The 17,497-nt window shown below is 40.8% G+C and overlaps 2 protein-coding genes across 2 annotated transcripts in view; one reads left to right on the forward strand and one right to left on the reverse strand.

The window, feature by feature from the left end:
- Nucleotides 1–17,497, reverse strand: part of gng10 (guanine nucleotide binding protein (G protein), gamma 10) — a 115,320-nt gene that overhangs the window by 67,964 nt on the left and 29,859 nt on the right. The gene's annotated exons all lie outside the window — the stretch shown is intronic.
- slc45a2 (solute carrier family 45 member 2) overlaps nt 7,422–17,497 on the forward strand; it is a 15,388-nt gene continuing 5,312 nt past the window's right edge. Inside the window, exons 1-3 of the mRNA XM_071895045.2 lie at nt 7,422–7,890; nt 10,672–10,848; nt 17,146–17,497. The exon at nt 17,146–17,497 is cut by the window's right edge and continues 13 nt beyond it. Coding sequence (XP_071751146.1) covers nt 7,422–7,890; nt 10,672–10,848; nt 17,146–17,497 — 998 coding nt within the window. The remainder of the gene's footprint in view (nt 7,891–10,671; nt 10,849–17,145) is intronic.

The following is a 17,497-nucleotide window of genomic DNA, read 5'->3' on the forward strand; positions in this document are numbered from 1 at the left end:
GTGCATTTAATGGTGCCATTTGATTATGTCATCTAGGCTAAGCGTAAGTCAAGGTCTTGTGCTTTATGCAAATCACTTCCAGTGTAATGGCAGTGACTCGGTATGAAAAAAATCTTTGGATTGGCTTTGTAGTTGAAGGATAAGCCTATAGATGGCGTTTAGATAATAGGATATGGCTCAGAGGTTTACCCCAGTGTCATGAGCCAATTGGTTTTAAGCTGTACAAGGTATCAAGATTTTGAGATGAACTTTTAGATGCAAAGGGCAGCAGCAGGAATTTCGGGACTTAAAGGGAACTGCCTCATGACAAGACTGAACTGTATGTAGGGGAAAAGAGGAAAAGTACCAGTCGAAATGTAAAAATGAGATATGTTTGCTGTACCATGTTTCAGATGGCATACATGAAATAAGTCATTCAGTCTGAATGAAGACCAATGAATGAATGAATGTTTTATGCCATTTGATATTCCATAAAAGAGCATAGGGAAGCATAGTGGCCCAAAGATAAGATAGAAATGCAAGTGTTGCACTACTTATTCAACTCCTGCTTATCCAATCAATCACAAAACAAAATGATGAAATACAGTCTGCAAACAAAATAAAACACAAGGAAACAAAACAAAGCAGAAGCCACAAAATAAAAGACACAACAGGCCAACCTAACCTGCCTAGCTGAGTCTAGCCTAACCGGCAACACAAACCTTAGACCCTCAGTGAAGACGAGGACAAACTCCAAGTAAACCTGGGGGGGGGGGAACTGGAATAAGCCCTAGACTGGGTTCCCAGGTTCCTGTATTAATGGTGTCTAAACTAAAGTAAGAGAGGAGACTGTGTCGGTCCCAAATTAGACAGGGCCAGGATTGGTCGAATGACAGTGAGGTTAGATAGGTTTTAAAATTTCCAAAGAATTATCTCCCCTAACTGCAAGAGCAAGTTGATTCCAAAGATAGGGAGCTTGGTAGAAAACATTCTGCTGCCTGCCAATTTCTTGATTCTTGCCAAAAGACCAGATGATCGCCATAAATATAGAACTGATGGGCGATGACATTATCACTCCCCGATGCACTGTGTAAGGCAACTCTGCTCTCTGTATATACATTCAGAGAACAGAAAACAACATAAAACTGCACCAAATCTATGTCCTTGATTCATAATTTGAATGAAATGGGAGATTGGGGTTTCCCAGCTACACCGACAACCCCCTCTGCTTGACACGCAACAACCGATGAAAACATTTTATGGTAATGGCCTTTTACAGACTAGCATCCTATTCACGGGATGTAGCTGTGCATCATGTTACCACGTGCTGAAGAAGCTTGCATAATGTTTCCAACATCTAACTTGAACACAACCAACAGCTTTGTTCGCCCAGACCATCTATTCTTTTAGTTGTTCTTGATGTGCTATTACACTCACACAGTTGTGGTGCCAGACCATGAGGCGCGCAGGTATGTGAGGAATGTCTGTGGTGTGACTCCAAACATCTGACTCTCACCATGCATGGGTGTACACAGGGTAACTAACTGTAAGGATGGAGCATGAGCTTATAGTGTAGGCTTCAGACAAGGTTTAATACAAATAAGATGGCATGTGCAAAGTAGTTGCTATTGGACAATTTAGTTTCCATGGTGTACCTGGTTTCATCAGTAAACAGTTAAGGAGAAGACAAAAAATATTTGAAGAGCTGAGCCTCCAAAATGTCTTTGTGGTGAAAACAACCACATTACAGGTTTGTGTCAACACAAAAAAAAAAGTTCTTAGCAAATATTGTATTGTAAATAGGTGGATTATAGACATTACAATTATAATGTGTGTCTGTATCTTTGTGTCTTTGAGGGTGGCCATTGAAATAACTTTAAATGGAGGACATTGTAGGCCAGTCAGCTGCTTGCACACACGTAGGCATAGTAGATAAGTTGTCATTGGATTTGCTGCTTTGCTAAATTTTGAAGACCATGACTGCATTATAGAAAGTAATTTTAAATCTGGGACAACAGGCTGTTTGATCTGTGTTATCAAGGCTCTGCTCTCATCTATATGCCTTATCTTTCTATATGGAGTGTGAAGCTATATTTTCACTGATGATTTCCCTGTCATCACTGTTAATGATGACAGTACAGTAGTGCTCCATTTGACTTCTGGAGAAGTCTCTTTGCAAATATGAATTGGTGGCAGTATCTCTACTAAAAACATTTAGGAAATTCACAATCCTCTCTATTACTGCATATTACATCATTATTTTAGGTAAACACATTGTTTTACCTATTCTACTGTCTGGGCTCTGTTGTTTTGACTATTCCACTCTATCTATATATAAATCTATACTCATCTAGTACACCTACTCTACCTTAACATTACACCACACCAAGGCCACTGACTACTCACTTAGATACTTGCCATCATATTAGGGATATCCAATCCAATGTTTTTGTCTCTGATACGGATCTGAGTTATTAAATATTGAATATCTGCTGAAAACCAAGCACTGATCTGATATTTTTGTAATTATTTGAAGAATGTTTACTTTTACACTGTACTTTGTAAAGTAAAGCTCAAATCAATCCAGTGCGTGGTCAAGCTCAGCAGTGACATGGGGCAGACGTCTGAACTCTAAATGTCTGTAGTGGAACTAATTGCGGTCACATCTTTCAAGCAGTGCAAGGTGTTCACATGGCTTGTTGGGAAGGCAAACTACAGCATGGCTCCACGTTTTCCACCACTGAGAGGGGATTGTCATCCTGTGCAATAAACTCAATAATGTGCTCTTTTTTTTGGCCTTTTCACTGTCATGGGATTTATCTTTTTTCAGCGCATTCTCTGTGTGCTGCTTGGCCACAGACTTCTTCTGAGCTAATATCTGTGAGAACTTCAAAAGGTGTTTCTTCAAGGGCCTGGTTAGATTAGCAGTATTGCAATTAGCTCTGCTGCTGCCACCCCTCAAAAGACTTGCACTACAAACATGAATTGGCTTTAAACTGGAGACTGTCTCCAGTTTAAAGTATTTCCAGACTTGCTACCCAGCTGCTTTCAAATCATGCACAGCACTGCCATAAGTGGTGTACGATGCTCGTTTATGGCAAATACTTATTATTATTATTATTATATAAATTTGCATAAATGGATTGGGGGGGGGGGGGGGGGGGAACTAAATAAATAAACGGATCGGAGGTTGATTGGACAGCCTGTAGCCAATACGATACATCAAAATTTGCTGGAATTTGACCAAATTCCGATACTGGACATCAGATTGGAGCATCCTGCATCGTATGATACATTAACTCCTTTCTTACTCATGTGATAGGTGGCACATGCACAGTAAAGTTTTATGAAATTGTTGGGACAGACCGACTGACAGACAGAGTGACCTGTTGTTTGTTTATAGAAACCACATTGTACCGATTGCCAGAGACTTTTTTGAGGAGTTGCACTCTCATGGGGTTGGCATGCTTACAGGTTGTGCCAAGAGTTGTGCCAGAATTGTTGTTACAGGATTGTATGACACGAAGCTTCATCCCACATGAGTAAGTGTGGAACATAGGAAACTTCTTTGCTCACTTTTTTTGATGTAGGATAAAGCAATGCACTCAAGACTTTTAAACAGATGGAGCAACCTCTTGAATGTTGCTAACAATAAAATGAAGCAATCAGCCACAGGAGGGTGTGCTTTTCAGTGATCTTAGAACAGTTAAGAAGTACTATTTGCCACAATGCACTTGGAGTCATTGACATCATTGTATTAAGAAAGAGAGAATGCAAATGTTCAGTAAATGTTTAATTTTAAAGTTGAATAATAACAATGTTATTCTTCCACCAAGTAATGTAGTTCTTGAACACTAGCTAAGCAAAGTGGCTCATGAGTGATGATTGAGATTTTTGTTAGAGCTTTAATATATAACTGTTATGTGGTCACAGGTGTGTGTTCATCATGTGGTATTTTACAGCGGCTTTGAACATGACTCCGCCAATCAGGTCTGAGGCCTGGATCAGTTTTATAACCAAGCTTTTCCATTTGCTCTTATGCATTTTATAATAGAGCTTTTCTTTTTGCTCTCACACATGGAAGTTTAAATCATCCCCACAGACACCATAATACTGACCACAGATGGGGAGCACATTCAGAATACATCATACCGACAGGATCTGTGCTTATACTCGTGTGTGCATGTGTATGTAAATGTGTGCACACAAGTATTGTGAGCATGCAAACATTCAGAAGTAATGAATCATGCTTGTGTTGCTCATGTGAATATTCTCCCAGGAAAGCTGCCTAGTGTTCAGGAAACACAGTAGCTGACCTTTCCTCCTCCTCCCCTTCCTGACGGCTCCCACCTTTCTCCTCCTGCCTCCCCGGTCAGAGTGTCCCTCCCCAGGGATCACATGCGGCATCACTTGATCAGCTTAAAGTGCAGCGGTAGCAGACCACAAAAGAGCCCTTGTGAGTATATATGGTTCTAATGAAGAATTCATCTATCAGGACAAGCGGTTGAGCGGGAGGTTACCCAACATATTTTAATTCCAGTCAGTAATTATCAAAGATTATCAATTATCAAAACTTAACAAAATACAGCGTAAGTTAAAGGCAGTCTATGTAGATTTTCATTAGCTACATTCACTAAGATTGGAATGTGGACCATGTAGAAGCAATCATGATATGATTACATTGAATATGTATGTAATTTGCCAGTCTGGCAGACTCGTGAAGTGAGAATCAGGAAGACTCAAAAGCAAAATATGGTGGGGTAACAGCCAAAAAACCCCAATATGCCTCCCAGTTGCTTTTGGTAGAACAAGGTCAAAAACAAGAATAAACATTGGTATTGCTATTGGAAGGCAAAAACTTCTTTTAGATTTAGATTCGTTATTCATCTTTCCACCTGCAGGGGGTGCTAGTTTGCATAAATCTTACACAGTGTTTAAAAAAACGTATTTCATCAATCAGTATCCCTGCATGACCTTTTATCTTTTTATTCGTAGTAGTCATTTGGATTTGTATTCCAAAATTCATCATGTGGTTTCAATAAGGATATTAGTGTGGAGAAATGCAGCAGAGTGTGGCCAGACCACCAAAGAAAATTGAGAAGATAGTATTTGAAGCTTTAAGCTGAATCTAGAAGGGTGCTCCACTGTCCAACATGTTCTCTCCTCCATCACGGTCCCACATATCAGTGTTACGAGATTTCCACATGAATGAACCCACATATGCTGCCCCTTCCACCTAGGGAGAGAGTGAGAGAGAGAGAGAGAGAGAGAGAGAGAGAGAGAGAGAGAGAGAGAGAGTCCTAATGATGTTCTTGTGATTCCCAGGCCCAGTCTGCTGATTTCTGGGCAAGACAGCAACAATTTCAAAAGTAAAGGAAATTTCTATGTTTCTTTGACGCCAGACAGTCGTGACCTGACTGAAGTCTTTTGACCAGTATACTGCTTCTTTTCTTCACAGTGAAAACCTGGTGCTACAAAGTCTCTCAGAATGAGAGCGCTGATTTCAGATCCCTGGCAGGATCACATTATCAGTAACTTCACCGTGGCTTAATTGGTCACACATCAGCACTCCGATTTTGAGGAGCTTAAGGAAAAACTTATTTTGTTTTATAGTTAGGGGTTGTTAAGTGTTACCTATACAAAGCACATGTGTCTGTGATGTATGAATCATTATCCCTAATTTAAATACAATGTGACCAAGCCCAATATGAATGCCTGTCTTGTTCTGGTCATGAAAGAAAGAAAGAGGAAGGTCCGCACACTGTAGCTCCCTTTAGTTCTTTTTAATTAAACAACGACACAACATATCCACTCTCAGATACATTGGCATCGAGGCTATCAAATGCCCTCGGAGAGGAGGGGACATTGACTCTCTACTCCTGAGGAGAGAACTGTTTTGGATTTATACACTGAATACTCTCGCACCAAGAGGTCTGAATGAGGATTTTAGTATCAGACCGTTCTTGTGATGATTTTGTCTAAAAGGGCAACATAAGAGACTCTATGGACCTTAATAGACTACTATGTTGATTATTTATGATTGTGATGCCATCCTATGGTTATCTATGCTAACATACAACATTCTAGATTGAAATAATTGACTCTTGTGCCGTCCACTAAATGTGTGTTATGGTCTCTTATGAGGGGAGGACTCCTGAGCCTTTCTGGATATTGTTGATTCCTGTCTCTATATCTTAGGGACATCCCTGTTTAAATATAGAGGCGCATCTATTTAGATTTAGCCATATTTAAGGTATGACGGCCACTGGCCTGATGGAATTTTCTTATGTGCTGTGAGGGCCTTATCTATATTTTGTTGTATAATATATGTATATATTTATTAACATTGTTTTTGTAACATATCTGTATATTCCATCACTTATTTGTAGCAGTGGGTCAAATATATTATATGTATCTTTTCACCGGGATCATGTGACCAGAGGGTTGTGTGTATTTAAAGATGGCGTCTTTGTACATACTTGTTTATGTCTGAAGAAGAGCAGTAGCTCGAAACGTCACATGTGGGATGTTTAATTAAAAAGGACTAAAGGGAGCTACAGTGTGCGGACCTTCCTCTTTCTTTCTTTCATGCTGTCTTACATTGGTCCAGCACCTGCCTTGAAGGTTTTTTGGATGTGCGCGACTACTCCACAGGATTTTTTGTTCTGGCCATGCCCATTGCTTGAGACCATTTTCTTTGCAATGTCGCACTTCTCTAGGTCTCTCCCCAGAGGCAAAAACAGGCATACTGTTCTAACTAGCACATGATGATCTGATGACGCGTGCATGTGCCATAAGTACAAAGTGCATCTTTTCTCTTTGTTGAAGTGGATTGGCTTTCCTAGAACCCTGAAAATTCTGGTCTACACAAGTTTGTGTTCCTTTCATGAAATGTAAGAAGGAAATATGCATTCATGCACACACACACACACACACACACACACACACACACACACAAGCACATCATTTCACACACTTCCATGAACTGCCCTGGGCCTTGCAACTTTAAGCGCTGAGGGAGGGGATGTGAGAGAGTTCATTAATCTCCACACACCCCTTTATCTCCTCCCCTCTCACGCTCCTCTTCATCCTGCCCCACTCTGCTCTCCTCAGACCAAGAGGCAGACCCACATATGTAAAGCTGTGTATTTTGGACTCATTGCTCAGCTATGCAGTAGAAAGGAGGATTATCCCAAGCTGAGCACCAGTAGAGGGACTTGGCATTTAGCCGTCTATCCATCACCGGGCCGACTGAGAGAGAAACTGCTACACTCTATACAAGTGTCTCTCTTTCTCTTTTTCTCTCTGTCTCCCTGTCTCTCTCTCTGTCTTTTTCTCTTTCTCTCTTTCTGCTTATCTATCTCCCCATCTCACGCTCTGTTTCACTCTCTCTCTTCTTCTTTCTCCTCTCTCCCTCTACCCCCTGTCTCCCTCATCCAAGCATGACCCTTTTATCGGAAGACCAGTCTGCGAGGCCCCAACCCTGCCGCCTCCCAGAGCCTGGCAGACACATCAGCAGTTCTTTGCACTACTCAACAGACTACGGTGGCTCCAAAGAGGACTACATGGACAGTGGAGAGACCCCCGTGTTTGGAGCGGTGGAGCCACCCAGGCGCTCACGAGGCCGACTTATCCTCCACGGCCTGGTCATGTTCGGAAGGGAATTCTGCTACGCTGTGGAGGCAGCGTTCGTCACGCCGGTGCTCCTGAGCGTCGGCCTGCCCCGCAGCCTGTACAGCTTGGTGTGGCTGATCAGCCCCATCCTGGGCTTCCTGCTCCAGCCTATCATCGGCTCGGCCAGTGACTACTGCCGCTCGTCGTGGGGCCGACGGAGACCTTACATCCTGACCCTGGGCATCCTCATGCTGCTGGGAATCACCCTCTTCCTCAACGGAGACGCTGTCATCTCAGGTGAGACTGAGGGAGAACTAGAGGGAGAAATGGAGGAGGAGAGGAAATCAGAGAGTTATGAAGACGCACAGTGTCCAAACTTAACCTAAAGCAAAGGCAGTTTGTGAGGCCACTCTCCCACTCTCTCCCACTCAGATCTGCTAACTGCTCCCACCAGGCTCTAAGATATGTATTACAGTGAACAGAAACAGGTGAGAAAGTGGTCATATTTATGAACATCACGTGGAAGTTAAATCTGAGGGCATCTTAATCTCATTTTAGTCACCGCTAGTGCTTGGAAATATGAAGTTGTAGAAGTGTGATTGATACCATACAAATCAACGAACATATAGGGGTTCTGCCTGTATTTTTCTATGTGAGGATATGAGCAGGAAATGTTCATATTCCACTCATCTGCCTTATGAGTTTGTTGTCAACATCAGCTGTTACCTGCGTTTTAGTCTTATGAGTTTACTGGACTGCTTTAACACTGATTGAAGGACGATTATAAAGTGTATTCTTTCCTTTCAAGCCTCCACTTACCTGTTGTACAAACAAACACAGACTTAATTAAACAGCCTTACCAGTAGATTATGCTTTCAATCACATCATAATAATGGCCCTCTATCAAACTCAGGCATCTAATTATGATGCAAAGGCAGTAGATAAATGAAACACATGAAAAGGTCTGCGAGAACACCTTCCCCAGCACCTTTTCCAGCTAAAATCTGAGTGTAATTATCTCCAATTGTTTTGTAATTATAATATTTTCTTTTCATCAGACACATCACTTGGTGCTTGAGCTGTGAATATCAATTCATTTTACAGAAGACAAAAGCTTCAGAACATCGTTGCACATCATACAAGGGCAACAAATCTGTATCAGTGTTTGGTAGCAAAAAGCATATATACAGTATATTGCTGTGATTTTGTATTTGAAATCATGTGATGGTATAGCCAGCAATCATTACTGCCACTATTGTTGTAACACACCACATTCACTGCTTTTTTTTCTTAAGCATGTGCCCACAGGCAACATTGAGGCATGAGTGACATTAATTGCAATTTGCATTTTTAGTACTAAGTAAGAAACGTTTGATTATATTTAATCACAGTGCTTTCACATTTATTGAGCATCCCATGGGGCCCCAGGCAGCCTCACGCGGAAAGCTTTGTTTGCACAAAAGCAGCTTGACAGCAACTGTGACCTTTATTAAAACAGAGACGTTGGGTAAAGAGCTCTTTTTTATTTGCAGAAACAGCCTAGGGAGTAGTTCAGGGAAGATTACGCACCTGGACTCACGCTGCTGGGAGTTGCCCAGTAAAACCACAATGTTGCATTGTTGTCCACTGAGCAGCTCCACTGGATCAATTTGGGGTTAAGTGCCTTATTCAACAGTACTTCACCCACTCAGCTGGCCTTGGGATTCTTTAATCATTAGGCTTGGAATATTTCTTGCCAACACCATATTGCTTGATTGGAGTATAATGTTGTATAATCACTGCAACAGTTTTTTAAGCAGCCTACTATATTCATTACTAACTACATTTCAGCGCATTTTAGCAGTCATCCACACCTTCTAACAGTAACTCTCTACAAATACACAGTGACCCGGCTTGAAGGTTTATTTGCTATTGAAACCGTATACAATACAATTATACAATGTAAACAATGGCACAATTATTATTTTTTACTGATTGTAACTTTTAGTCTACGGTAACTTAAATGCTGTACTATTTTTTTCTGATCTCTAGGTCCTTTATGTATTTCAAATCTGGGATTTAGGCCGATAATCAGAAATCTGATCATTTGAAATGTAGTTTTTCTTTGTTGAATGCTGTGATTGTTGGTTGAGTCGCTTTTGCAAGGGCTCTGGCCTTTGCTATAATAATTATATGGACTACAAAGTATTCCTGCCCTCTCACTGTACTCTGGATAAGCTGATTGTCTTTCCACATTTCTCAGGGATGTAGTAAATGCCAGAGCAGTCCTCTGACATAATGTTTGAATAGCTGCTCCCACCCTGTGAGGAAAAAAATGTTTCAACCCATTTATCCCTCATGATGAGCAGCCTATAGTTGACTCCCACGAGTTTAGTCCTTTGAGTTCCAAATAGTATTGTTTTCTTTCACAAAGGTGATTCTGCAATTGAAAAAAAAAATTCTACAGAAGAGTTTAGACTGACTGAACTAAAACTGCACTAAAACCTACAGTGTCCATTAAACACAGAGTTATATCATGTTCTAATGATAATATTAAAGCTTAATTAATAGTATTCCACAAAAGTATGCAATTCCAAATTCCCTCTGCTACATCTACGTTTAAATACTTTATAGAGTGTGTTATATTGTATTTCCCTTTCTACATAGATCCATATTTCTTACGTACAGACACATCCATAGTTTCAATTGCTAATATTTGTTCCCTATTCTGAGATATTGCTAATAAACTTACCCCAACTTACTGACAGTGATTCTTCATTTTTGACAAGTTGTGAATGCAAGATGCAAGAAGTTCAGAAAAGTGTGACACTGTGTGCCGCTGTGATTATTTTTACTAGCAGTTATGACTACTTGCCAAGCTAAATGTGCAAATTTGACACTTCAGTAAGTCCAGTACAAACAAATGTGTAAGAATAGACATGACTGATATTTTGTACCTAATTCTTTTGCATTGTAAGAAATTCTAAATCACATGCATAACGGATGATTATGGAATAATTACATATCATGTCGTACAGATTTGCTCCAATGCCTGCAGTATGTCAATTGATTTGTGGTGTGATTCCATTTGTTTTGCAGCAATAGTCAGTGACAGGTCACTGAGGAGTATATGGGCCATCGTGGTGGTGATGTTTGGAGTTGTGCTGTTTGACTTTGCTGCAGACTTCATTGACGGGCCGATCAAGGCCTACCTGTTTGATGTGTGTTCACACCAAGACAAGGAGAGAGGTCTGCACTACCATGCTCTGCTCACAGGTATGTAACACAGACCATGTCTACATGAACACACAAAATGCAAAAACACACACCAAGGCACACATATGCACACATGTAAGCGCATACACAAACGCACACAAACGTTTATTTTACTTTTTCCAACAGTCACTACCATTCTTGGTGTTTTATGCTAATTTCACATTCTGCCACAATCCCTTCTTGCTGGGTTGTGTCCAACTTGCCTCTTGATGAATTTCCAGTGAATTAATCAGCATGAGTCATTTGTTGATCATAAGATTCAGAGGTAATAGCAACTTAGCTGGGTCAGGAACGTTATGTAACTCACAAGAAACATGGGCAGTTCATGATTCTGAAATACGTGTGATTCAGAACGGGCGTCTTGTGCTCCAACACCTCAGTGAGGCTTTAGATGTTAGAGTGTGTATTGGAGGGTGGAGCGGCACATGTTGGAGAGCATGGGAACAACTACATGGACTGTGTTGCTGTTTGTGTGCTGGGTGGATCTAGGTCTTAGTGCAGAGTATAAAGTATAGAGTATAGGAGCCTTGAGTTTGCTGCATGAGTGACAATGACTGAAAATAGCAATAGATTTATTAGCTCATGCTGTACAGTGCTGTGAACAAATATTTACCTTTATCTGATTTTCTGTTTTTGCACAGTTTTGACACTGAATGTTACCAAAATCTCATTTCAGAGTAGGCCCACATACAGAAATATGTTCCACCAAAAGCTTATTCTGTACAAAAAAAGAACATTTTCACCTGAATTGGTCTAATTTGTTTGAACATTTTTTTGACCAGCATCAGTTAGAAGATTTGATGTGCGTAGATATCAAATTTCTTCATTTCTGGAGTTGTTAAGCAAATTCTATCATTTGATAACAGGGACCCTGAGTGAACAAACAGCACAAATCTTGATACTCATTTCACAAATGTAGTAAATAAATCGTTGTAACACTGCACAATGCCCTTGTGTAGAAAAAAATATCACCCTCTTAGACTCATTAACTGGTTACATCAGCTTTAGCAGTAATGACTGCAACCGAATGCTTCCTTTAATGAAAACTATCTCATGGCGTTGTGGAGTAATTTTTGCCCACTCTGTGAACTGCTTTAACTCAGTGGTATTTGTGTGTTTTTGAACATGAACTGCTTGTTCTTCAACCATTCTGATGGAGACTTGCTTCTGTTTTTCGGATCATTGTCTTGATGTATTACCCAGCTGCGCTTCACCTTCAGTTCATTGATGGATGGATGGATGGCTGGATTGATGGATGGATTCTCCTCTAGTAATCTCAGATACAGAGCAAAATTCATTGGCTCCTTCAATGATGGCAAGTTCTCATGCAGCAAAGCGTCTCCAAACTTCACGCTCTTATTATGAAATGCAATATGTGGTTTTCACCAGACATAATGGGGCTAATGTCAGCCAAGAACTTTTAACTCATCTCTCCACGGCGCTATGTTCCAGCTCTCCTGAGGACCGCCAGGTGCTTTTTGGTAAACATGAGAGGAGCATTCATGTTCCTCTTAGTGATTTCTGCCTTGTTACGCAGCTATGACTCCCATTTCCCCAGTGCTTTCTGATGGCGGCATCATGATCACTGACCAGACCTACAAATCCCTGGATGTCGTTCTGGGGATATTTGTGACATCCTGGATAATTCTGCAGCTTAGTCTTGGAGAGGTTTTAGATTAAAAAATGACTCAGAGCCTGAAACTTTGCTCCATTGAAAGTTGGAAGTTACCAATTCCCAGCTGATAAGTCGTTATTATAACTTTTGTGCGTTCTTAGCAACTGTAAGTGCAACTTTACATTTCAAAGTCATATGCTTAACCAACTCACAGATGTTTTGATTCTGTCAAGGTCATGCAAAGCTGAAAATTGAAACTTAAGACTATTTTGAAGATTATAAACATGCTAAAAGTAAAGCTGTCTAGTATTCACAGCGTACACCACCAGGTATGTGACGTCAGATAGGAGGCATCCTAACTGCATCTTGGACAACTCGGGGTTGAGAAATCTTGCCCGGGTTTCCTACTTGGAATTGCAACTTAAAGGACCCTTCCATTCTGTTTTTCCTAGCAGAAAGCTGGAATTTCTGACTCTCCAACATCACTGGAAGGCAGCATTAGAAATGACTTTAGGACCTTTTCCAGAGTGAAAGTGATAGGAGGTCTGCAGGAATTTATTTTGATCATGCCTGAGAACCTGTGTGCTTACAACTTCAATCTGATGGCAAGGCCCAAGGTAACTCATATTTATATTAAGAAGGGCTGAGCCTGTCAGACCTGATTGTTAGCTATTCAAACAACTGGCCCTCATTATCCCTTTATTTGGGATGAGTTAACAAGAGGGGTTTCATACCTGAAGATTGCATATTTGATGACCTTGTACACGATAGATATATATAGATGAGCGTCACACCACATTTTGGTATCATTTTTTTCTTTTAGACTCCATCTTCTCTAAACAACTACAAGCCAAAAGATCTGACCAAAGACAATGTGAAAAAATGTACAAAATCAAACAGAGACAAATAACTTCTCAAGGCGCAATACACTATTATGGGGCACGATGATGTTTTCAGTGTGAGTGTTAGTCCAGCGATGTGCTCGGCTGTCAGCAGGCACCGGGTGGTGTGAGCATGCTAGCCAGGCAGTAATCCAACCCTGAGCTAGTCATGTGCTGCAGTCATGGGTCTGGGCTGAGAGAGAGAGAGGCCAGGCACATGACTCCTAGACACCACTGCTGCCGCTGGTATGTGAGGTGGCGTGTAGGAGGTGGGGAAGGGGAGTGCCTTTTATGAGTGCCTGTGTGTGTGTGTGTGTGTGTGTGTGTGTGTGTGTGAGGAGGGGTGGACAGAGCATGGGTGGTGCTAAGAGGAGAAATAAAAGAACACATGGTTTTGTGTCTCTGTATGGGTCAAGGGGGTGTGGGTGTGTGATTGATGTACCTTTTGTAAGAGCTTTTCTAATCGTATACCCTGCACCTTATAGGAAGTGAACACCCATTATAAAATGCTATTACCAATACTTTGTGATTCACAGCCTGAGTGGGAGAGCAAGTGGGAGGCAGTGAGCAACTGTAGGGTAGTGTCTAGACAAGACGTCTTTAATTACTTTCTCATCGGGGCCACAGAAGTCATTACCAAACAGTAGAATGCTAGAGGACCACGTGAAGCAACAAAAAAACTTTTCAGTACTTTGTCTCTACAAGGTTGTTGTCAAGAGTTATTTCTGTAATTTTAGGCCATGAGTCAGATGGCCCCCACTCTCAAGCGATAGGTGAAAAGCTGGTGAAAAGCAAAACCGTTTTTATTCAAATTAAAGTGTATCTTTTACGCTCTTTCTGCAAGTTTACTTCTTCCAAAGGATGATGAAGGTAGCCAAGCATATGGTACATTTTCAAGACTGAATGGGAGGGTAGGGCAGTAAAGGTTGTGATACATTGCCCATGTGAGCCACCACAATGTCTCTGGACCGCTCCATCGCACACTGTTTTAGTAACACTGTGAGAGTTACTGTAGGTGGACAACGTTACACACTCATAGCTGACAGTTTAATGACACCAAAAGAAAGTGGGAAGGATCACGAGACAGAGAAGTTTGTTTGATGCAGATGTACCAGTCATGCAGAAAGAAGTCAAGCTTGGGGAGTGATGCGTAGTTTGGCGTACCGTTTGCCATTCCACTGTGTTGCCATTGCTGTGATTTAAAAAAATAGTGACCAACACTGTTTATTCACTTTTTTTTTTTTTTTTTTAACTTTTATTTACCCCATAAGTGTTTCTTCTGGGATGTTCTCAGTTGTGAACATGTATAACTGAATGTATAATTGAATGAATGCTAAGTAGAGTGAGGGAAAAGAGAGCAAATCTTCCCTGTGTAAATAAAGGCAAAAAGTGAGTTTGACAGCTCAATTACACAACAATTACACAGCAAACGTACACTTTTTAAATTCTTTGGTCTTGCACACACCAAAATATGCATTTCATGTTATTGACCTTTGGCTCAAATCAAGAAAGTGTCAAATCCATTGACATGAATGGATAACTACTTTAACATTTAATTCAATGTTTCAGACGATATGAGGACACAGTTGTGTGTGTGTGTGTGTGTGTGTGTGTGTGTGCGTGTGTGTGTAGGTGTGTGTGTGTGTGTGTGTGTGTGCATGAATTAATGCACTCATGAAGAGGACACTTACTCTAAGAGTCATAATGTGGGCATGTGATCACATTCAAGGGAAGCATATGTCTAGCTACTCATATCTCTGGAGTTGCTGTACACTCTAGTACATGGCTGTCAAATTGAAACATATTGAGGGCCATATTGAAAAATGAGAATAAAGTCAAGTCAGCCAGACATTTTATATTTTTGCATTTCATTGATGAATTGAAGAAAAATAATTGTTTCTCAGTTAGTACCTATACTTGATTATGCAGATATTGTTTATCAGATCACCTCTGAATCACATCTGCGTCCTCTAAATAGTTTATAATAGTCTGTGCAGATGTGTCTGTATCGAACCCATCATTGCTTTATGTATGAATCACTTGGTTACCGCTAAATTTATAAATAAAGGCATTTTCACTGGCTGCAATTTATTTTTAAATGTATTTATTTTAATTATCCTCCCTATCTAAAACAATATATAGTTCCATATAGGTCCTCATACACACTTAGACATGCTCAATATCCAAATTTCTAAAGAAATTGGGTGGCGTTGTTCTTGTTTTTAACTGTGTTTAATCCATTATAAATAACTCACTTTTCATATAGCACATCCTTGCACAGGGTGTGTGGGTGTGGGTGGGGGTGGAGAGGGCAAGGGAGCCTTTGTATTTGTATGTCTATGTGTACCTGTAATTTTCTTTTCATTTGTTGAATTGTATTTGTGTTTCAAGCACCCCCTTGAAAACAAGTTGATTCATCTCAAGGGGTTTATCCTTCAATAAGGTTCAATAAAGTTCAATCGAAAAAAGCAAAGCAATGATCTTTGACTGTGTTTTTAGGTGTTCAGTATTGCAAACTAACAAATAGGCTGCTCAACACAGACATAAACAACATCACAAATCAATGGCTGTGTAGTCTGCATGACTTATATTCACTCAAAATAGTCAATTTTGGTTATGTGTAACTTTGTTTATACAGCCTGCTTTCACAGGCCTGCACACGGCACATCACTGGTTGTGTGTAAATAATGAATAGAAGTAAAATAATGAATTTCTTGACCATGTTAAGATAGGTCCCATAAAACTAACATATAGTCTGTTTCATAAACTTAAATATGACACATCTACTGTATGGCTGTATGTTTTTTAGCCAGTAGAAATTATTCTTCTGGCACATAGAAATTATCCTCAAATTTGCTCCTATCTGCTTCTAGCACCTTTTCTTTATCAATGCTTTGAGTAAACTGCTGAGCCGTGGCTACTATCAGAGTGCAGAGGTGTTTATCAGGCATGACCTGTTTAGATAATTTGTTCATCTCTATCATGGAGAACCTTTATTCACTCAAATCGGTGCTGTCAAACAGGCTCAGTGCATTAGCACCCTTAAGGCAGAGCTTTGGCAATGTGGAATGAAATGGGTAAACTCTTGCCCCACCAGGTTTAAATTTGGCTCTAAGTTTGCATATTCTATCTGTTCTGTCTGATAGATTTGTAAAAAGTTTGAAACTGAATTTCTGAGCCTCAAACCCAGAACATCTGCTAAATTCTGCTTTGAGTATGTTCAGTTTGGGCATATGTTTCCCTCTCTTGAGGGACTAACTGCATTTGCCATTAAGTGGCATGTTGGAATGGATTTACAAAATAGGAAGTTCTTCTTTTTTTATATACCTTTTTTTTCTTACCTGTGATGGCCAGTTCAGAAAACAATTGTGACAAGTTTGAGGTTTTGACTTTCCAGCACAGTATATACTGTATATCTGATTAAGCGAAATAAAGTGATGCCCTCAACAATGCATTGTCTCATTTCAATGTAAGCTGCTGCAGAAGTAAAAGGTGAAAGTCAGTATATTTTGGTGCACGGGTGAGAGAACACACATCAACATTTTTTATTCCATCCGATTAGATATCTGTCGAACATTATTTCTCAGGGCAAGGCTTTTAATGCCCAAACAACTGTTTTGCTGTGTCTGTGCTGCCATCAAACATGGTTTCCGTATCTAGCAGCAGTACAGAAATATATCATTTCAAATCTCTCAATTCAACAGAGACAACAGGAGATGTAAATCTTTAACACAGTTGCATCCTATATATTGCACAATGTTATTTACATGCTGTTCTGACCTTTCCCCCTGTATGCTCCAGGTCTGGGCGGAGCATGTGGCTACCTAGTGGGAGCTATGGACTGGGGTCATTCCGCGCTGGGCCAGCTGCTGGGCTCCGAGTACCAGGTCATCTACTTTTTCTCAGCATTGACCTGGGGCATCTTCCTCAGCGTCCACCTCTTCAGTATTCCTGAACAGCCTCTGGGCAAGGTCACGCCCTCTGACTCCTCAGCTCCCAGCGCCCTCCGCCTACTGGGCTCTCACAGCAACGGTTATGGAGCGCTGCCTAAAGAACCCGTCTCCCCCGTGGTCACGGCATCGGTCCCAGACCTCCGGCCCAGGTCCTTCTCCGCTCTAGGAGAGGCCAACTCAGTGACCTCCAGCGCCAAGCA

The sequence above is a fragment of the Centroberyx gerrardi genome, chromosome 2 (genome assembly GCF_048128805.1).
Source record: "Centroberyx gerrardi isolate f3 chromosome 2, fCenGer3.hap1.cur.20231027, whole genome shotgun sequence".
Classification (NCBI taxonomy): domain Eukaryota; kingdom Metazoa; phylum Chordata; class Actinopteri; order Beryciformes; family Berycidae; genus Centroberyx; species Centroberyx gerrardi.